This window comes from Tachypleus tridentatus, chromosome 10 (assembly GCF_004210375.1).
Source record: "Tachypleus tridentatus isolate NWPU-2018 chromosome 10, ASM421037v1, whole genome shotgun sequence".
Classification (NCBI taxonomy): Eukaryota; Metazoa; Arthropoda; class Merostomata; order Xiphosura; family Limulidae; genus Tachypleus; species Tachypleus tridentatus.
Window position 1 is genome coordinate 27,142,975 of NC_134834.1, and position 23,415 is coordinate 27,166,389.

General features: G+C 34.4%; 1 protein-coding gene across 8 annotated transcripts in view; it reads left to right on the forward strand.

The window, feature by feature from the left end:
* LOC143228920 (mRNA-decapping enzyme 1A-like) overlaps positions 1–10,506 on the forward strand; it is a 36,101-nt gene extending 25,595 nt beyond the window's left edge. For 7 of the 8 annotated variants that reach the window (XM_076460379.1, XM_076460376.1, XM_076460377.1 and 4 more), the window contains 2 exons: positions 2,412–2,506; positions 6,263–10,506. In XM_076460379.1, coding sequence (XP_076316494.1) covers positions 2,412–2,506; positions 6,263–6,340 — 173 coding nt within the window. In that variant the 3' untranslated portion in view covers positions 6,341–10,506. Of the gene's footprint in view, positions 1–2,411; positions 2,507–6,262 lie in introns of those variants that run through there. The other variant, XR_013015495.1, reaches the window with a different exon arrangement.
* The last annotated feature ends 12,909 nt before the right edge of the window (positions 10,507–23,415 follow it).

Below are 23,415 nucleotides of genomic sequence, written 5' to 3' on the forward strand. Positions count from 1 at the left end.
TTACAACTGAGTTCTGGAAGAAAGTTCTAGAAATAAAATATTCTGAACTGAAGAAAACCAGTGTGCTACTCATCTCAATTTCCAGCACAACATACTGCTGTAAATCACTGTACTCTGTAATGAAGTTTGTGAAGTCGAAGCATCATGCAATCCTTACAAATCAACACCTGATGGAGCTAATTCGTGTACAGCCTTGACAACACATCAGATAGAATTTTAACAATTCACAACCAAGATGGAAACTCACAAGACCTCTAATAGCTTAATAATAGTATCAATGTCTGTTTATGTCAGAAAAATATTATGATAAGACTAAAATTTTGTAAGGTGGTATCTGATTAAAATATCTCTAATTTTTTGTTTTACATATATTTCTTCATGTTTTGACCAGATATTTACTAAAACAAATATCATTAAAATATCTGTTTTTACCCCTTTTATTTTTGGCAGTCTCATTTAATGTTAATGAAATGCAAATTTGCATATTTTTCTTAGATATTTCTGTAGTTCATTACCGTATTAAATACGCTCAATATAGTTAAACCAATAATCAGCTAGGATTTGAAAACATTTGGTATATACAGGGTCATTATAGAATCCATGTGCAGTTTTAAGTTTTCATAACTTCAGTTCTATACATGATAAAATCAACCTGTAAAAATGGTTAATGAAAGAATTTATTACATTATTGCATGTTTATTCTTGAGAGTTTAATTTTCAACATGTCCATCATCATTATATATGCAAACTGTGATGTGATTCCAAAGTTCTTCAAATATGTTTTGTAGTTGAATTTCAGTAATATTGCAAATCACATTGGTTATTTTAGTCCACAAGTCATTTAAAGAGTGGGGTTTTGTTGAATAAACACTAGTCTTTACATGTCCCCATAAAAACAAATTGTATGAGCTCAAATCTCATTGCCATGGTAGCCAGGAGAGTGGTCCACCTATTCCAGTCAATCTGTAAAGGAAATTTTAATTTAAAAACTAACTCAGAGCAAAGTGACAAGGTGCATCATCTTGCTGAAACACTGTATCTGCTATCATTCCTAATCGTGCAAGTTCAGGAATAAAATAACTTTGCAGCATTTCTAAATAACTATCACTGTTAGCAACCCGTCCTTCAAAAAAGAATGGCCCAATTATGCAGTCCTTTCCTAATGCATACCAGATAATGATCTTAGGAGAACCTCTTTCATGTTCCTCAAATTCTTGTGGCTTTTCAGTGCCCCATATGTAGTAGTTATACCTTTACTACTAATGTGAAATGTTGCTTCATCAGAAAACATTAAATGGTCCAAAAGTGAGGCACTACTGACAATATTTTCATTAAAATGATGACAGAAAGTCAGTCATGTATGATAATCCTCTTCTAGCAACATTTGATGGACTTGAATATTGTAGACTTTCATGTGAAGTTTCATTCTGAGTTTTACATACTCTTCAGTCTGGAATACCCAGCTCCAAAGATGCCTGTTTTATTGATTTCTGTGGACTTTGAATAAAGGATTGTTCTACAGCTGCTACATTTTCCTCACATACACTTGGCCTTCCAGATCGTGGCTTCTCATTGACAGAACCTGTTTCTTTGAACTTATTCATCTAGTAAGTTATGGAATTCCTGTGTGGTGCATCTCTATTGTAATTGGTTCTAAATCTTCTTTGCACCTCGATGACAGATGTTAGCTCGGCTAACCACAAAACACAGTACACTTTCTCTTCTATTGATGCTATTGGTCAGTCCTATTTCTGCAAATAATGAATAAATTAATAAAAATAAATGTATCATACTTCTAAGTGCTCTTTATGGGTTGATTTTATCATGTATAGGATTTAAGTTATGAAAATTCGAAACTGCGTAAGGGCTTTATAACAACCCTGTATGTGTCCTTTGTGATTATTGAAACTAATACAGATTAACAGTTTAAAAACTATATACATGAATAAATATTGTTATGTTTATATAATTCTTCATATTTATATAAAATTTCTGTAACAGAATGTTCATGTAACAATTAAAACATATGTGTAACATTTGTTCATGTCTTGCACCTCTCATACATCTGAAGTTTATCGTATGTGGCTCTTATGTTAAGCAAGTTTGGTCACCCTTGACCGATGTCTTCATGAAGGTTTCATGAAACATCCAGATAGTTAAACTAATAAATTCCTTCCTGTACACTGTCTTCATATCAGTAAGGTATAGGGGATGAAAATAAATACATTGATCTAGATAAGTTCTATTGAAACTTACTATGTACTGCTGTATTTGACACAAGTGGCTGCTCCAAGATGTTCTTCAGATTAAACAGTGCAGTTTAGGAAGCACTATGATAACTTGTTTATTTTTTTTTTATCAATATCTTATGTTCAACATTTTACTTTTTACATGTGTAATAAATGCATCAGTAACAAAGGAAGAAGATTATCTGATTGACTTTCCCCAAGATATTGTACCCCTGACAAGAAGGCAGCTAAAAGGGGCATTGATGTATCTGTTAAAGGTAATATAACTTTATTTCCATGTCCTATTTTGCTGTGTATAGCACAGCTTGGTTACAAACCATAATTAAGACTCGTAAATATTATTTTCTCTTTTTTAATGAAAACAACTAAATGTTATATATTTAAAGATTGTAGCAAGAAGAGTTAATCCAATTAAGTTTCTGTTGATGGATATAAAAGGAAAATACCTTTAGTGGAAATTTGTTGCAGATCATAAGTTATATTGATGAAATTAGTGAGGAACTTTGTAATAAGATTAAGATGTTAGCCTGTTAATGGTGTGATAATTATGGATGGTTTTAATTTCAAGCATATAAATTGGGAAATGCTAGAGTCAAACCACTAAGGAGAAAGTGTTTTTTTTTTTTTTTTTTTTGGAAACTGTTTAGGTTTGCTCTCTTCACTAATTAGTCAATAACATATTAGAAACAATGCGATTTTAGATTTATTGTTAAATTCAAATATAGAAATTATCAAGAGGGTGGAAATTGGGGAAATCTAGATTACTACTCCATTAGATTCAATGTTTTGCTGTATATAGGGATCGGGAATAATGGTATTTTGGCTACACATTTCAAAAAAGCAAACTTTGAAGGGATTCAACAAGAATTATCTGTTGTGAACTGTGCAGCTGAGTTATTTGGAGACACTGATCAGAAGTGGAAAATTTTTAAATATTCGAGGTAACCATATTCTTTATAGAAAAAAAAATGGTGGCTGTAAGTAAAACAAAAACAAAACCAGGTTTTCTCACAAGGAGTTTCAGACAAAATTAAAGAAAAGCATCACAAATTTAAGAAATTTAAATTAGCCAACGTGACAGAAGATTTAGAAGTTTATAGAATATCGAGAAATTTGGTAAACCAGGAAATTAGAACATCAAAACAATGAATGAGAAAACTTTGACGGAAAATATAAAAAAATTAACAGAAGGAATTTCTTTAAATACATTAAGGGTAAATGAAATGTTAAAATGATGGTAGGACCTTTGAGGGATAATAAAGGAAGACTTGTATCTGGTGATTGAGATGTCTGGGTGATAAAGTTTTGTTTTTTCTTTGATTTTTACAAACAAACATTTAAGCAGTATTCCATATTTTTAACCATTGATAAATGGAAATGAGATCAAACAAGATGATTGCATTAATTCTGAGCTGGTTAAGAAGAAGTGTGTAAGTTTAAAAAATAAGGCTCCTGGGCAAGATAATATTTCTCCAAGGGTTCTGAAGGAGGTTAAAGTTTGAATGTGTGAGCCACTTAGTACTATTTTTTGTCAGTCCTTGAATAGTGGACAGGTACCAGAGGATTGGAAGTTAACTAATATAACTCTGCTTTTTAAGGATGGAGAACAAAATTGTCCTAGTAATAACACTATGTAACACAAATTTTGTTCCTGGATAGTATGTTATTTCTTAATTGCTTATTTTGTAAAAAATACAAAAAAGGGCCATTATTCCTTTCAAACTTTTTTTTTATGGCCTGGATAATGAAATTTAGAAAGTAACCTATTTTCTATGCAAAAAATAGGCAAATTTGCACATTTTCATTTACACAACATCTGAATAAAACAACATATGAATCAAGATTTACATGTACCTATACTACAGTTATACAAAAATGTTTAGAAGTGAGTAGTTTTTGACATTTGCAACTGTAATGTAAATCACTTTCATGTATCAGCCCCCAAATATAGTCTTCTATTACTTGTTTGTTATACGCTCCTTGGTAGCAGCATTCAAAGTCCAGTATATCTTAGTGGAAGCACCAGCCTTACTCCTCTGAGTATGCTCCCATGTTCTTCTTGAATGTATCAAGATGAGTGTCAAGGATATGGACTTTCAGGGACATCCTGCAGCCCATTTTGCCGTAGTTCTTCACCAGAGCCTCAACTAGTTTTACATAATATTCGGCCTTGTGATTACCCAAGAAGCCCTGAACTGCAACAACAAAGCTGCCCCAAGCTTTTTTCCTTCCTATTGAGCTTATTGGGAAATTCTGTGCACTCCAGAATCTTTATTTGTGGTACAACGAAGACACTAGCTTTACGCTTGCCTCAGACAGCTTAGGGAAGAAGTCTCGAAGGTACTTGAAGGCGATGGTGGGAACAACACCTTCTGGAAGTCCACTAGTGGCTCACACTTGACATTGTGCCTCCCCACAGAGAACTTGGTCTGTTGTGGCCAGTGCTTCCTGTTGTAGTGCTCTGCGGTGTTCCTGCTGTCCCAAAGCCAAAGATAACAGGAAAACTTGGTAAAGCCTCCTTGAAGACCCATCAGGAACATCATCATTTTGAAGTCTCCGATAAACTCCCAGCCATACTCATTATACTTCAAGGCTTCTAGCAAGGTCTTGACACTGTTGTATTTCTCCTTGAGGTGCACCAAATGAGCCAGGGGAAGAGACATGAGGTGCACCAAATGAGCCAGGGGAAGAGACAGATACTTATGGAGCAGCACAGCTGTGAGGCTTCTGGATGAGCTATCAATGAAGAGCTGCCACTCATTCGGGTTACAGACAATTCCAGTTGCTTTGCACAGACTGGATACATTGTGGCAGAAACAGAGCCCATCTTGATGAGTGAAGAGGCTTGATAAATGTTGGTGACACTTTCTCTAACTTGCGACTTGCACACTTTCATTCTTGAAAATTCTTGTAAATTCAAGAAAATTCTCTATCAGCTACTCAGCACTAAATCTTCCTGAAATGTTCTGGAAAATGGATAAATTTGGAAATTTCATTACCCAGGTCACAAAAGCAAAGTTTTAAGAGGAAAATAGGCCTTTTCCATTTACTTTAGGCATAAGCAATTGGGAAATAACACTTTCTGCCTTGGAACAAGAAAAAGGAAAAATTTTGTTGCATAGTGTTATAGACCCATTAGTTTTGCATGAGTTCTGGGGAAGGTTTTGGAAAATATTGAAAGATGCTTTGCAAAGTCATTTAACAAAGTTTATAATTTTATTTGACAGTTAACATAGTTTTATTAAGGGAAAATCTTGCCTTACAAATGTTTTGACATTTTTTGAAAAGGTTATTGCTTTGTGAATGAGGGTAAGGGTGTGGATTTGGTGTCTGGAATTTCAGAAAGAATCCAACAAGGTGTCACATAAAAAATAAATAAAAATTAAGTGGATGGGTGGAAGAAAGAAAGTTGTTACAAATGTAGTTTAGTCAAAATAGATTAATGTTGTAAATGGGGTACCTCAGAGCTCAGTCTTAGGACCTTTGCTTTTATTGCTTATTCATCAATGATATAGGTGAAAAAATTGTCAATAAATTACTTAAATTTGCAAATATTAAGGTCTTGGGTTTTGCTAGTTATGAAGAGGATACTGCTGATGTACAAAAGGATTTAGATAGCATAGTGAGTTGGGTAAATATATGGTAGGTGAGTTTTAATTATAATAAATGCAAGATAATGCATGGAAGTTGTCAGTATAATTTGGATGGGAATAACCTTAACTGTGTCTCGAAAGTAAAGGATCTTGGTGTAATGGCTGATCAATCTCTAAAACCATCCCAGCACTTTGTTGCTAGTGGTAGGGCAAATAGGATTTTAAGATGTATCTACAGAAATATTGAATACAATTCTAAAGAGGTTAAAAACTCTTTACAGTGCAGTGTTAAATATTTCATTATCAGTCATACTGGTCATATTAATTGGTCAGGCTGATTTTCAAAGTGCCTAGGTTAATGTGATAGGAAACTATTATTATATATTTCAGCTTTTTTTTATTTTTAAATTTGTTTTACAGCATGATCAAGATTTTGTCAACAGTCTATATGAAGCATATGTTTTGAGTCTACAGATAAATTACAAAAGATCCATGTGAGACAAAACTGGTATATTTTCCTATATGTCTTAGTTTTAGAATAGTTTTTGCCTGTGATGTTCAAGAGATCTCAAACCTTACGTGAACATTTAAATGCTCTTGTTATCGTAAGCTGAGGTTGGGGAAAGTGTCTGGTTTTAGTAAATACTTTCTTCCGGTCATCAAACAAATTGCTAAAACTGTCCAAACTTCGTGTCATCTACTGATCATGGTTATGTTTTTAGTTGAGACTGAATCAAAACTTGTTTAAAAAAAAATGTAATACAAGTAATGACTGTTTAGTATCTCAAAAGGCAGCTTGGAAAAGTGGTTTATTTTGACTGATATGTTTCCTACTGTTAGAGTTTTGTATGATTGACCATCTTAAAACAATCTTTAATTTAGTACCACAGTTATATTAACTCATTTTATGATTTAGCTGAAGGGGACAATATTTATATCATTGTTTCTCTAATTATCCAAATGTTAGATATACAGTTGTATGTGAATATGTTTAACAATGATTTATAAATTATAATGTTAATCTCAAACTGGGATTTTTGTAACATTTGATCCTATCTCAGTTTCCCACAAATGTTGCCTTTGAGTTTAAATTACGATGACATAATAAGAAAGAGATGTATAACTTGTAGTTATGTGGGACATTCTCAACATTTCATAGACAAATGTTGCCTTTGAGTTTAAAAATGACATAATAAGAAAGAGATGTATAGCTTGTAGTTATGTGGGACATTCTCAACATTTCATAGACAAATGTTGCCTTTGAGTTTAAATTACGATGACATAATAAGAAAGAGATGTATAGCTTGTAGTTATGTGGGACATTCTCAACATTTCATAGACAAATGTTGCAGCTTCTGTGACAGTGTTTCCTTACAAAATATAAATAAGTTTAAATTTTCTAGTCAAGTGGGACTTTGTTAGCTGCCTGTCTTTGCAAAGTGTGATGAAAAGCAGGCACTTTTTAACATTTTGACACTGAGAAAAGGGTAGTTGATTTGGGCATAATTGTTTAAAATTCTGTTTAGATGTTTTCTTTTTCTCGTATGTATGTATATTGCTGTATATAGTGTTTAATGTAAAAACTTCCACACTAGTGTTTGTGTGTACAACCATTCTTTTAAACAGTAATTCCTGTTGATATTATTGTATAATTATTAATAATAATTTTGTTATGGAGACGTTTTCCATGACTGTATGTAATGAAATTATTTGGTTAAACAAATATTAAATTGTACCGTTGATTCTACAACAATACCAACAGTAATTAACATGCAACGTCACAAATGTTTTGTTAATATGGTGCATTGCAACACATCTTCAAATATAATTCCACTAAAGAAACAAAAACTTGTGTAGAAATTTGTTTAATGATATCCTGCTTATTAACAATATTTATGACAAGATACAGAAGCAGGTGATTTATCAAAGAAATAAACAGATTTGAAACATCCTCGGCTGGAGTATGCAGTTGATTATAACAGAATACACTGTGGTGTAATAAGAAGCGAGTTTACAGATCTGTTAATTGTAATTTTATTCAGAAGCAACTTTACTAATGTAATAACTGATATTTTTTAGATGAACAGTGAGCCTGTCAGTATGAGACTGGAGGAATCCATTTACCTCACTTGTAGACTGTTGTAAGGCACATTTCATTATGCAGTATATATACAGTAACTGTCTTTCATGTGCATGAAGAAAATATATATATTTATAATATATACTATAGTTGTTACATAGATAAAATAACCATATTTTTGTGCACTAAATCACCATTATTTTGTAAAATTAGTTTGTTTTAAAGGTCAATGAGAAACTAAGATGAGACTTGTGTTACAAAAAAAAAAAAAAATGTAAGAAAAAGTCCAGCTCGTAAAGTAACTTTTTTTCCGTTACAGTTTAATGTAAACATCGGTAGGATTACACTGGAGATTGAAAAAAAACAATTTAAGCAACTAGTTTTACAAAATCTATCTCATAACTACATGTTGTCAAATAAAATAAAAATCAGGTGTTATTTATATGATTAATTCAATGGATTATTTATTTATATACGTATGTATATGTATATATTTCAAGAATCTGTGGTTTATGAAATAAATCCTAAATTCATATACAACTGTTGAAAATGTTAATCTGATAAAAATGTACATTATTGTTCCAGTTTAAAGTGTTAAAGGAAGTCATTATGTTTACCTAAGGACATAAAGTCAAGTTATTATAAAACTTTCCACGTATATTTAAGCTAATGTCTTCTTACTGCTTGTCCATGAATTTATATATGCATTAAAAATATGTACATATCTGTGTGGATGTATATATAAAATATTATGAACTTGATACCTTTAAATAACCAGTTTATATCTTTGTACAAACCGTAATGATTTTCAAATCATATAATTCTAAAAATTCTGTTTATTAATTTAACAAATTGAGAGTTTGAATTTGTGTTTATTTTTTGGTCTCCAAACTGTGAGTTCAAGAAAAAGTTCTGTGTTTATAAAATGACTGATTTTGTATAAATATTAGTCCTACAATTGTAATTTAGTGTCATTCATAATAGTATATTTACTTTAAAGGCACTGACACGAGTTTGAGAAATATTTTGTTAACTTGATGCATTGCAACATGTCTTTGAATATAATTCTTTTATTGTAATCCAATTTGATGGAATTTCTGATTGGGTTGTACATGTACAGAAGACAACGAACTGTAGTAACTTCCTCAAATTTTGGATTCACTCATCGAACTTGGATTGGTGCCTTTAGATTAAGTAAGTTATTTATCTATTATTTGTGTTGTCATTATTTTACTGGTTATTAAGCTGACAGTCAAAGGAAGAAGAAAAACCTTAATTGTACATGGTTTCTAAAAATGTGAGTATAATGCAATATTTAAAATGATTGATTTTTTGGTAAAAACATCTCTTGTGATACTAATTTTGTATTTTAAATTATAATATACAAACTTGTTATTCTAGTCAGTTATTACTTGTTTGTTTACTATTATCTGTTGGTGATTTCAAGTAAATATGTAAATAAGGAATTTAATTTGGTAAAGTATAATGAAAACCTACTGAATATGTTGGAGTAATCAGAGATTACAAACTATTGAACATGTGTCCAGAATACCGAAGTACAGTATGGTCTTGATGCTTATAATATTAAAGAATTACTGTTTCTTTCAGTGTAGTGATTTATGTTAAAAAACTGTGTAAATGTTTGTCAGAAGTCACTGCATTATTTTTATGTATATATCTATATTTGCAATAATTTGATATCTATGGGTTGTGAATTTATAGGATAATTTGATTTGTCTTTTACTGATTTTACTTATGTGTACGTAATGCAAGAACAAGCCCACGCTGTTGTATTGTTTCTAGAATCTAATGAGAAATGTGTTGGAAATTTAAAAACAATATTTAAATCTTGTAAAAGAACAGTGAATAGTGCCAAAAATGTATAACTGCATAAAATACAAATATTTAACTTTGAAGAAAGTTTTTTGAATGTTAGCAAAAAGAACATCAGTTATACTTAGAGCCTTGAATAGTTAAGGTTTATCTACTGACCATCTGACACAGAAGAGACTGATTGACTGTTCAGAATTCAAAATAGAAAGGTAATCAGATTGTGTGAATCTGTAAAACTCAGTCTTATAGTATTGTTAACAACTCCATACAAGAGAGGATATCTTTCCTTATTTATGGTGAACAGAAGTAGATAACAACTTTTGGGGAATAAGTGAGAGTTTGAAATTTTAATTGTTTGTTTTTTTTGGAAAATTGCCAAAATACATGCATTTTGAAAGTTTTTATACTAATATTTATTATATGAAATTAATTATTGGTTCTCCTTTTATTGCTTACTAATCTGATATTGTTTGCTTGTGGTTGGACGAGAGAAGTTATTTCTGTTTTGTTACTGTTAGTAGATAATTATAATTCAAGAACTCTCTATGTACTTATACAAGTATTCCATGTTATGAATTTTCTTATCACGTTACCTTTAGACCACTGGTTCCCAAACTATGGTTGACAAGATTATCTGGTGAGGAAGAAGGCTCACCATATGAGAAAATATTCTCTTTAATAAAACTTTCCTCACACTAAATGTTTATTTTCAGCAAGAAGTTTCTTCATTGCAATAAATATGGTTACATAACATTGTTTCAGGTGTGTTATTTGTGACAAAAAAAGAAACACAAGTAAATTTGAGTGGCTAATATTTAATATTTCTATAAAGTTGTTTGTAGGATTCCTTCTCCAGGGTGCCTTTTATGTGTATGTGAGATTTACATACATTTCAAACAGACAAACCATGAGTAATTTGTGCCTTATATAAATTAATGTGTAACTTAAAAACTTTGTTTTTATTTGTTATGGTCAGATAAAATCTTTGGATTTCAAACCATTATAGAACAAAAATTCTCTAGTTATTAATTAGATTAAATCACTAATTAATTAACTAATATCTAATTGGACTTCACTTCTTATCCACCTTGTCCAAAACTAGAAATCACTAATGGAATATCTAGAATCTAATTGGACTTCACTTCTTATGTTTCTTGTTCAAAACTAGAAATCACCTGATTTTCATCTTGATATAAATTGGACATATTGTGTTAGCTCTTGCAATGTCATGAGCAAATGTGTGTAGTGCACTACATAACCTATATTTTTTTACTTAACAGTGTGATATCAAATAAATGTGAGAAATAATTATACAGTAAATACATGATTATAAAATCATATTAATTTGGAAATGTTAAATAAATGCATCCAATTATCAGTGTAATGTCTTAGAATGTTTTCTCTAGAAATAATTCGATGTACCAAGTAATAAGCAGGATATAAGTAATTACGTAACAACTTGTGTTTCTGTGTGTAAAAAAAATAAACCTAGTAGTGAACGTGCCAAACTAATATTTGGACAGTATTATGCTGAAATTCATGTAATAAAATAGAAGGTGTGCAGTCTAACATAACTCGGGTAACTATTAAACATCACCTCTTTGGTAATGAATTTCAGAAAGTTACAACAGCTATTTCCATAAACAAATCCATAAAAAAATTTTAAACATTGTTGCAACAGTGCAAAAATCAGGAGACTTTTCCGAAAAAAATATTAATTAATAGACGTAATATCTTGGACGTAAATAGTGTTTCAGTAACTTATTTCTACACAAGAATTCTTGAGCCCCACAAGGTGTTATGGGCCCAGCATGGCCAGGTGGTTAAAGCACTCGACTCGTAATCTGAGGGTAGAAGGTTCGAATCCCTGTCACACCAAACATGCTTGCCCTTTCAGCTGTGGGGGTGTTATAATGTTAGGTCAGTCCCACTATTCGTTGGTAAAAGAGTAGCCCAAGAGTTGGCGGTGGGAGGTGATGACTAGCCGCCTTCCCTCTAGTTTTACACTGCTATATTAGGGATGGCTTGCGCATATAGCCCTCGTGTAGCTTTGCGCGAAATTCAAGTAAACAAACAAGGTGTTACAGAAATAACTTCACTGAAATGAACTATTGAATAAAACCATTACTACTAGCTGTAACTGACAAACCCAATATGACTGTGAGGTTTACAATAATATTAAAATAGATGATATATCTAAGTATTAATTAATTCATTAAGGGTTATAACTAATTGAATTTTTACACAGTCATAACACGTTAAAAATTCGAAAAATGATACAGCTTTGTTAATAACTAAATATGCATATTAAACACAGTGAGTGGTGTAAACGTCATCGTCAAGGATTCCGTTCTATCACCTTACCCAAAAAAACAATTCATCTCCCCGTAGTCAAAGTTGTACGCACGCAAAGTGTGTATGCTTTTTTTTATATATATAGCAAAGCCACATCGGGCTGTCTGTTGTGTCCACCGAGGGAAATCGAATCTCTAATTTCAGTAAATCCGAAAACTTACTGCTGTCCAACCGGGTGATGCCCGGCAATGGCCAGGTGGTTAAGGCACTCGACTCGTAATCCGAGGGTCGCGGATTCGAATTCCCGTCACACCAAACGTGCTCGCCTTTTCAGCCGTGGGGACGTTATAATGTGACGGTCAATCTCACTATTCGTTGGTAAAAAGAGTAGCCACCCAAGAGTTGGCGGTGGGTGGTGATGACTAGCCGCCGTCCCTCTAGTTTTACACTGCTATATTAGGGACGGCTAGCACAGATAGTCCTCGTATAGCTTTGCGCGAAATTCAAAACAAACAAACAATCTGACGTCATAATCGTGTTCAACTTAAATTTTGTTATAATATTGATTTTGAGCAACTTTCAGCAGGTGATCATTGAATAAATTCAAAGTAAATGGAGAAAGAATACTCTTTGAAAAAGGGGATGTCGCTGAAGATAGAGAGATATACAAATACAGTCAGTGTGGGTTTATTTCTTTGTACGATTACTAGATTTCTACTCATCTTACTGGAATAAAAATCGAAGAATTATGTATGGTTCACTAGTTGACCTATGTGTAGATGAGTACAAAGACACTTGTCTTCAACGAAACCAGACGACAAGTCCCACCCATTATTGCAGTTCTATTCATTTATTGGATAGTGTCTACACAGATGGCTCGAGATCTGCTTATTATATAGTTTGTTTATCAGTCACTATAGCAACCAACTTATATACGCCAGTGACCCATTGAAACCTCACCCAGAATTCCGATGTAGGATTTCATGGTCAAGGTCGGGTAAGTAAATTTTTTAACTGTTTTGTTTATTCGGGAAATAATGGGATATGACGATTTTTTAAAGGGATCTTTGAAAACTAACAAAGCGTATTTATCTTTAAATTTAACACTTGCTTCAAATGATCACGTGATGTTTACGAGACAGCAGTTGTTGTTGTTGTTGTTGTTTTGAATTAAGCACAAAGCTACACAATGGGCTATCTGTGCTCTGCCCATATCGAAACCCGGATTTTAGCGAGTAAGTCCGCAGACATACCGCTGAGCCACTGGGGGGCACGAGACAGCAAACTATGCAGGATTTATTAGCTTTTTTGTAGTCCATGCATTCGGTTAAAAATCTTTAGAAAAATAAGAGCAATCTAACTTAGTGCAAAATAAGATTGGTTCCGTAGAAAACGAAACATTTGAAACGTTAGGAGATTCTTTCCTTAAATACTGTTTTGAGGAACAATGCGCCTGAAGTGTTATGAAATTTGTTCATTAGACGTTCTCTTTAAAGTACAGGTGCACCTGAAACATTACGAAAAGTGTTCCGTTAACACTGTTTTAAAAAATGCATGTGAACCACCAGTGCGAAATGTTTTCATCAGGCGCTTTCTCAAAAGAACAATTGTTGTAAGTCATTTTTTAAAGGAACGTGTTCTTTAAACACTGTTTTAAAGAAAACTGAACGTGAATCATTATTTCATGTCTTTTCTGTGCAGTGATTTTTACCTAAAATTTAATATTATCAATGTTTATAAATAACAGCAGAAGAAAATGGAAGCTTGGAATATTAAGATTTAGCACTTGTGTGTGTTTCTGGTATCTTGTAAACCATTGGTGGAATTGTCTTGGCTCTGAAATTTGCACAAAAGTAAAACTTTGCACTCAATTCGGAAACACGGGTATTACGCGAAAACACTTTTGCGTTGATTTCCCGAAAGTGAACCCCAAATGTGTCATTCATTTACACGAAAGCACGCAAATGAGTCATCATCATCATCATCTGCCACTCAAGGAACATAGGGCCGCAATCACTTGCGGTTTCAGTAACATGTGTTTAAGTGAGTAGGTTGTTGGCCCACTGCACCGAGCCGTCCCTAATTTAGTAGTGTAAGACTAAAGGGAAGGCAGCTAGTCATCACCACCCACCGTCAACTCTTGGGCTACTCTTTTACCAACGAATAGTGGAATTGACCGTCACTGTATAACGCCCCCACGGCTGGGAGGGCGAGCATGTTTGGCGCTGCGCGGGCTCGAACCCGCGACCCTCAGATTACGAAGTACACGCCTTAACGCGCTTGGCCATGCCAGGTCACGCAAGTGAGTAGGCCGACGTATTATAGTTTTAACTCGGTTAAATGAATTAAGTTTGCATTATAGTGGTCTTCGAAAGGTGTACCACAGATCCACGGGTGCGCTACTCGTACCAGGACTGATAATTACTATATATGCCAGCATTTATTAGTTGCTTGTATATATCAGTGGTTCTTAAAGTGTGGTCCAAGAACCACTGACAGTTTGCGATAATCTTCCAGGTGGTTCATGGGCTGGTCCAAAATGCAAGTCACTGACGTAAAGCACCATTCTTGTTATCAGCGCCGGTGAGTTTCTTGTTGATTATGTTTTGTTGTTTGTTTATTTTGTCTGTGTTTGTGAGATGGCAAGCAAAAGTAGGTAAGATAGGACCGGTAGGTGGTCAGATGGGTCTTTGCCCAACCGAGGTGGTTCCACTGACATAGATAAACCAAAGCACCTGAACGTGGAAAGATCAAAGAAGACTATAAACAAAAAATTACCCCATGAACGCTGTAAGTTGTATAAAGCATTTACTGAAACCACATAAGAATGATATAGTGCTACAATTAATCAGTTATTTGATTGTGGTGTTTCTTAAAACTTTTAGACTAATAATAATATAATAAGAATAGCTAACAATTGGGTTAAATGGTCTGTTTAGTAATAGGACTCAACCGTTAGCATATTCGTTGCTCAGACCTAGGTGACGTCATGATTATTGCAATAAAGGACAACAATGGAACAGTCGAGTACTTTATACAGACTCCTTCCTACCTGTAGTGGGCCAGCAGAGATAAAGCTCACGTAGTAAATCATTTTTTCCCAAATTTCTCTGAAAGTAATTTAGAGAACTATGCAAGAGTATCGGTTATGGTTTGAGTATTTGTGTATAAATATTTATGATGCACTACGATTGTGTGCTGTAGTAATTATTGAGTTTTGTGTTAACTTTATCTTTAGGTGTTATATTTAACCATGCTGGGCATGTATATTCTATGATTGGTCTTACGAGAGTTTTATACATTTTTATTATACTGGCTGGTTAGGTTCCTTGAGTTTTTTACCGGTTAGTCTTTTGCATGATTTTAGCATTTCAAGATTTTGGTAAATATATTATTTGTATGTTTAACCCAAGTTAACTTTGTATCTTAGGTTAAACCTAGGAATTTTACCCAAGTCATGGTCTCAAGAAGCGTTCCATTCATGTGCAATTTTGGGGATCTTTTTTGCCTCCTGAGTATTCTTGATTGATTTTTTTTTATGTTTGGTTTGTCTCCTAAATATTCTTGATTGATTTTTTTATGTTTGGTTTGTCTCCTGAATATACTTGATTGATTTTATATGTTTGGTTTGTCTCCTGAATATACTTCATTGATTTTTAGGCACATTTGTTTCTGGTAGTATTCTTCCCAGTTATTTAATAAAGATTGTAGATTTGTCGCTGCTACGGATGAATTTAGAGCACTTCTCGAAACCGCAACATCGTCCGCGAATTGTGCTGCATACCCAAAGCTTGGGTCTTTTAAGGGCATATTGGTTTGTGTTTGCTTTGAATTTCGCGCAAAGCTACACGAGGGCCATCTGCGCTAGTCGTTCCTAATTTAGCAGTGTAACACTAGAGGGAAGGCAGCTAGTCATCACCACCCACCGCCATCTCTTGGGCTATTCTTTTACCAACGAATAGTAGGATTGACCGTTACATTATAACGCCCCCACAGCTGAAAGGACACGCATGTTTGGTGCGACGGGGATTCGAACCCGCAACCCTCGGAATCCGAGTCAAGTGCCTTAACCCCCTGGTCATGCCGGGCCGGGCATATTGCTCAAACACGTGATGAATAGAATAAGACTAACTGACCCCTCTTTGGGGGCGCCAGCCTCTGGGGTAAATGACTCTGAGAAGGTCATCTTGATATTTATTTTACAACTCCAATCTTCCAGGAAGTTGGATAGCCAGCAAAATAATTATTCCATTGGATTGTTCAATTTCTATCATGCGTATTTTAATTCATTGTGCCACACTGAGTTGAAATGTTTTTCGATATCGAGAAAGCAGGCGACAGTACATTCATTCTCATTAAAAATAATGTATTTAAAATTGTTTCTGTTAATCTCACTAGGTGGTGTGTAGTCTGTTTAAATTTTCCAAATCAGTTTTTAATTTCTGGTAATTTTGAAGTTATTTTAAGTATTTTGAGAGTCTATGGATAATTATTCTATAGATAATTTTTCTTACACAGTTGGTCAGGCTTATCAGCCGACAGTTGTTTGGTATATTTACTACTTTATCCAGACCTTAGTGATAAATTGAATAGTGCTGTTAAGTCTTCATATAATCTCCGTAATCTGAGGGTTGCGGGTTCGAACCCCCGTCACGCCAAACTTGCTCACCCTTTTAGCCATGGGGGCGTTATAATGTGACGATCAATCCCACTATTCGTTGGTAAAAGAGTTGCCCAAGAGTTGGCGGTGGGTAGTGATGACTAGCCGCCTTCCCTCTAGTCTTACATTGCTAAATTAGGGATAGCCCTCGTGTAATTTTGCGCAAAATTCAAAAAACAGACAAACATATAATCTCTTAAACTTTTTTTTAAGGAGAATGGTTTGTACGCTGTGTTCACCAGATTACTTGTTTTTTGTACGTTTTACAGCTAGTTTAACTTCCATTTCCGTGATAGTTTTAGTGATCTACTCTGTGACTGGATTTTATGTTTCATCCAACTTTGTTCGTATTTTCTCTGTGTTGGCTGGGAATTTAGGTGTGTACGTTGTTTTTGTTAAGTTGTATGAACTTATTGACTTTGTTGTAAAAATATGTGTTCATGTTTGTTTGCTGGTCTGTTTTAAACGTATTTTGCAGTAGGTGTACTTTGAACACCTGTGCCTGTTCAGAGTTAGTTTATGCTGTTTTGTTGTGAGTTTCTAGTGGAAGGTAGTTGCTGACTGAGTTTCCTGTATTGGTGGATCGTTCCAAGTGTGTCCACAATTGTTTCGGGTCAGTTCTGTCGTTACGTTGTAAACAAAAACACTCTATGAAATTAAACAATAAATCAAGTACAACAGCTGAAGTAAGATAGCTGGGACAGTTTTTAGTGGGAGATCTCTACATTGTATGAATTACCGTGGTAGCTTCCTTCTATCTTTTATCAATTTTATTTTATCTTTGATAGGGGCATTATAAATGTATCTGTGTGTAGTTTGTATACAGTTGGCAAATCTGTGGTTTGTTATTTTAACCAATAAAATTTCTACCTACTTCTCTGCCGGTTATTAAATGTATATTTTTAAAGCATGGTTTATCATATGAATGATTAAATAATACAAGTTGTTTGGATCTGGTTTTAAACATGTTACATCTAGCATGGCCAGTGATGAGCTTCCCCAGACTGTGAATCCGAGTTTTTGTAAAAAATGCAGTCAGGTCTCCCTATTCGATCAGGTAATAGTAGTTCAATAGTTACCGCCAGGTACTATTGGCTGGCTGCCTTACGTTTACTTTTTCAGTCCAAAATTATGTCCTGAAACAGACTTGATGATATTTGTAACTATCGCATTTAGGATCGGTTAATTATTTCTTATACCTTTAAGCTACAACTGTTAAACCTGATAGTAATAATAATAATCAAAGAAAGACAGCACGAGATTGTACTTCAAGTTTTTTAAACATACACAAAAAATGTCCATTCTTCTAAAGTAAATCCCATCTAAATAATAAGAAATTAGAGTAACTTTGTATATATAGGCCTTGTGGTTAAATTGGCGAACTGTGAATCTGAAGCTACATGGTTCGCATCCCGTTACAGTAAGGCCCGGCATGGCCGAGTGGGTTAAGGCGTTCGACTCGTAATCTGAGGGTCGCGGGTTCGAACCTCCGTCACACTGAACATGTTCGCCTTTTCAGCCGTGGGGGCGTTATCATGTGACGGTCAATTCCACTATTCGTTGGTAAAATAGTAGCCCAAGAGTTGGCGGTGGATGGTGATGACTAGCTGCCTTCCCACTAGTCTTACACTTCTAAATCAGGAACAGCTAGCGCAGGGTAGCTTTGCGCGAAATTCAAATTAACCAAACCGTTACCCTAAATTCGAGCTGTGGACTTTTGGGCTGCGGTTGTGTTAGAAGAATTACCGTCAAATTTTACTGTTTGATGGTTGATGCTGTTTTCTGGTCTATCATCTCAAAATTAAGGATACTACAAAAGTTGTCTCGCTCAAAGAAATTGACTCGCTATGAATAACTTCACTCAACAAAGCTTTCAATTGCAATATATATATGAATTTCATTCGGTTACTTTTCTTCTGTTTTATATATAAATATTTTCAGGTCATTTACCTATAAATGTAAAGTTGCGGGTTTAAGTTGGTTCATGTAATCAGTCATCATGCTAACAGATTACCCATATGTAGCTACCGCCATCTTTTGATACGTATTATAAACAAATCAAAAATTAGATAAATGTTAAAATCACTCTTTAACATTGTAAAATGTTTTGAGCTATAACTAACAGGGACGTGTGTTTCTAATATCTATGAGACATTAAAACAAATCTTAATTCTTCTAATGTTACTGGTGCTGGTATTTAAAAGTCAAGGCAGATTTGTAAATTACACAAAACGTACAAGAATAATGTTCTTTCAAACTGGGCAGCTTTTGTTATGTTATAAGCAAAAAAAGGACCTGAATGGGCAAATTAATTCACGTGCACTAAAATGTCTCTCGAGAATAAATCGTAAAAGATTAGACCCTGAATTAAAAATAAACGTAAGGTATATCGTATTTCAAATATCCAAGAGATGGCAGCACATTCTCAATTATTTCTACTATTACAGATCAAACAAACTGCCAAACTGCTGGATGAAGTGTTTCGTTTATGTTGTAATCTTCGGCTTAAAAAGTCTTTTGAATACTCTGTTTGTGCTAAATTGAATGAAATGTTTGAAATTTTCTCGAATCGCTCAGCGTCACTCGTGAGTTACTTTTATAGAACGAAATATTTCTTGAGAAAAATTGTTCATCCTTTCTAGGCACGGACTGTTCCGAAAATATCTCGTAAACCTATTTTCGTTACCCGTATTTAGATATTCCTCATTTGTTCGTCGCACAAAACATGTTCGCTTTTTCAGCCGCGGGGGGTGTTATAGTGTGACGGTCAATTCCACTATTCGTTGGTAAAAAGAGTAACCCAAGAGTTGGCGGTGGGTGGTGATGACTAGTTGCCTTCCCTCTAGTCTTGCACTGCTAAATTAGGAACGGCTAGCGCAGATAGTCCTGGAGTAGCTTTGCGCGAATTTCAAAACAAACCAAACCGTTACCCGAAATTCGAGCTGTAGACTTTTGGGCTGTTGGAAGAATTCCAGTCTAATGACATTATTAAGAATTCTACAAGTTGCTCAATACGACAAAATAACACTAAATATGAGGGTTTGGTTTGCTATGTTTTGAATTTCGCGCAAAGCTACATGAGAGCTATCTGCGCTAGCTGTCCCTAATTTCGCAGTGTAAGGCTAGAGGGAAGGCAGCTAGTCATCACCACCCACCGTCAACTCTTGGGGTACTCTTTTACCAACGAATAGTGGGCTTGACTATCGCATTATAACGCCCTCACGATTGAAAGGGCGAGTATGTTTGGTGTGAAGGGGACTCGAACCCGACCCTCGGATTACAAGTGTGTAGGGCCAATCATGTTAAAGAACATGACCATAGGAGACAACTGCTGTGAGTCGAGGGAATGCTGTGAAGGTTTAATGTCTCTTCTAAACATGTGCTAATGTTGTAGCGTGGCACCACAGATGGCATATTGAATACCAGTATATTTTGTTCATGGCGAATTCCAGACGGTGCAATACCGTTTTGGATGTCTATATGGTTGAGAATATTTTTTTCAGACGCTATAATACAGTGCTTAGCGTTATCAAGAGAAGATCAAAACATTTATATGAGTAAAAGCCACTTAAACAGCATCTATATTATAAACGCATGAAGAAATAGCTCAGTTTTTATTTGTTTATTTAAGGAAGTTATACATTTCATAATATATATAATTTGTTAATATATTTGTTTTTGGTTACTTATTACGTATATTTTATAATGGGGATTGTTTTCCACTCTGTCCATAGTATATAAAAGTAGGCAATGCCGATCTAGTGTATTGTAATGGTTATAAGTACGAAATGAGTTATGTTCATCACTAGGTTCACAACTAAATGAGTTATGTTCATCACTAGGTTCACAACTAAATGAGTTATGTCCATCACTAGGTTCACAACTAAATGAGTTATGTCCATCACTAGGTTCACAACTAAATGAGTTATGTCCATCACTAGGTTCACAACTAAATGAGTTATGTTCGTCACTAGGTTCACAACTAAATGAGTTATGTCCATCACTAGGTTCACAACTAAATGAGTTATGTCCATCACTAGGTTCACAACTAAATGAGTTATGTCCATCACTAGGTTCACAACTAAATGAGTTATGTCCATCACTAGGTTCACAACTAAATGAGTTATGTCCATCACTAGGTTCACAACTAAATGAGTTATGTCCATCACTAGGTTCACAACTAAATGAGTTATGTCCATCACTAGGTTCACAACTAAATGAGTTATGTTCGTCACTAGGTTCACAACTAAATGAGTTATGTCCATCACTAGGTTCACAACTAAATGAGTTATGTCCATCACTAGGTTCACAACTAAATGAGTTATGTCCATCACTAGGTTCACAACTAAATGAGTTATGTCCATCACTAGGTTCATTTTTGTCCAAATCGATACAGATACGTGGCTTTGTTCATAAATTAGTGATAATTGTTAAAGTTTCCGGACTCGTTGTCCAACAAGCCTTTCACCCCAATGGAAAGATTGCTAAGACTCGCACACATCTTATTCAACTGCACACAAAGCAATTTATATAAACCTTGCTCACAGCTGTAAGAACAAATTAATTACATAAAACAGTAACACACGTTTTAAATGGAAGTTTTCAGTAACAAGTATTTGAGAGAATGCGACGATAAGTGGACGGTTTACTATCGTCTACAAGAAATACAAACCGTTTCTGTGTTTTTGGTTGTCATAATTTTGTCCTATAATAAGAAATATAGATATTCATAAACTTGAAGAGTTCAAATTAATTCTACTAGAAGAAAGCACTGATATCGATAAGATAATGTGAAATGGAGTTACTACACAAGTCGGGAGAGCGTATTAACACCAATAATGTGAAATGGAGTTACTGGGCTACACAAGTCGGGAGAGCATATTAACACCAATAATCGGAAATGGAGTTACTGGGCTACACCTTTCGGGAGAGCATATTTGCACCAATAATGTGAAATGGAGTTACTGGGCTACACATTTCAGGAGACCACATTAACACCAATAATGCGAAATGGAGTTACTAGGCTACACGTTTCGGGAGAGCATATTAGCACCAATAATGTGAAATGGAGTTACTGGGCTACATATTTCAGGAGACCATATTAACACCAATAATGCGAAATGGAGTTGCTGAAGAACGCAGCCTGGACGTTGATAAAAAGTAGTCATTTTATATGATCTGTCTAAGTGCACAGTTGCACTTTTACCAACCATAAATAACAATAAACTGTTCATATTATCCCCGTCTCCGACATGCCCACTGTAGTCACTAGTGAACTTTTGTTTGGAAGTCTATACCACGAATGTAATATGGAAAATTCAACCGCATGTGTGGTGTATGTTGACCTACTCGTCTCTGGTGAAAGCTTGATGCAAGGGAAACTAGAGTGCCATTCAATATGGCGTAAATAGGCTGTTAACGGTAGAAATAGTAGGCACTACAATACTGAAGTATCATTCTTATATTACTATTAACACTGGATTTATTTATTTTGAGTACAATAATTAGGGTGTTTTAGAACAAATCATGGCTATTTAAGTTTTAAAAATTGTATATTTTTGTATCACTTTAACTGTGTGTCACAAGTTCTTTTTCACAATGAATAACACTTACGTTAGTAAGGAACTTCACAATCTATGGTTCATTAAGGACACTTTCCTTCGTCACAGTCTGTGGTTCGTTAATGACACTCTCTACTTTCTGGCTTCTATTCACACCTTTATTGCACTGTTACTATTGCTACTATTAGCATCCTTGTTGCACTGTTACTGTTACTTCTATTAGCATCCTTGTTGCACTGTTACTGATGCTTCTATTAGCATCCTTGTTGCACTGTTACTGATGCTTCTATTAGCATCCTTGTTGCACTGTAACTGATGCTTCTATTAGCATCCTTGTTGCACTGTTACTGAAGCTTCTATTAGCATCCTTGTTGCACTGTTACTATTGCTTCTATTAGCATCCTTGTTGCACTGTTACTATTGCTTCTATTAGCATCCTTGTTGCACTGTTACTGATGCTTCTATTAGCATCCTTGTTGCACTGTTACTGAAGCTTCTATTAGCATCCTTGTTGCACTGTTACTATTGCTTCTATTAGCATCCTTGTTGCACTGTTACTATTGCTTCTATTAGCATCCTTGTTGCACTGTTACTGATGCTTCTATTAGCATCCTTGTTGCACTGTGACTGATGCTTCTATTAGCATCCTTGTTGCACTGTGACTGATGCTTCTATTAGCATCCTTGTTGCACTGTTACTATTGCTTCTATTAGCATCCTTGTTGCACTGTTACTGATGCTTCTATTAGCATCCTTGTTGCACTGTTACTATTGCTTCTATTAGCATCCTTGTTGCACTGTGACTGATGCTTCTACCCGCATCTTTATTTCATTTTTTCTGTGCTTTCTGTTTACTGTTTTATTCTCTTAGGTTGTTGTATGTGAGTTACACTTAGATCTTAATTGCTAATTGTCCTTTTCGTTGGATAAACGTAGAATTTGAAGGTTTATAAAATTGAAACATGGAATTTTATCCCGATAGCTCATTGTGTACCTATGTGTTTAACAACAAATAATAAATCTCTGTTGTTTGTGTTATTATTGTTACTATGTTTTCCTCTTTATTTGTTTCGCCAATATGAATGTGGCATCGTTGTTGGTTAATATTATTAACAAACTGTATTGTTTAATAGTATTACTTTGTT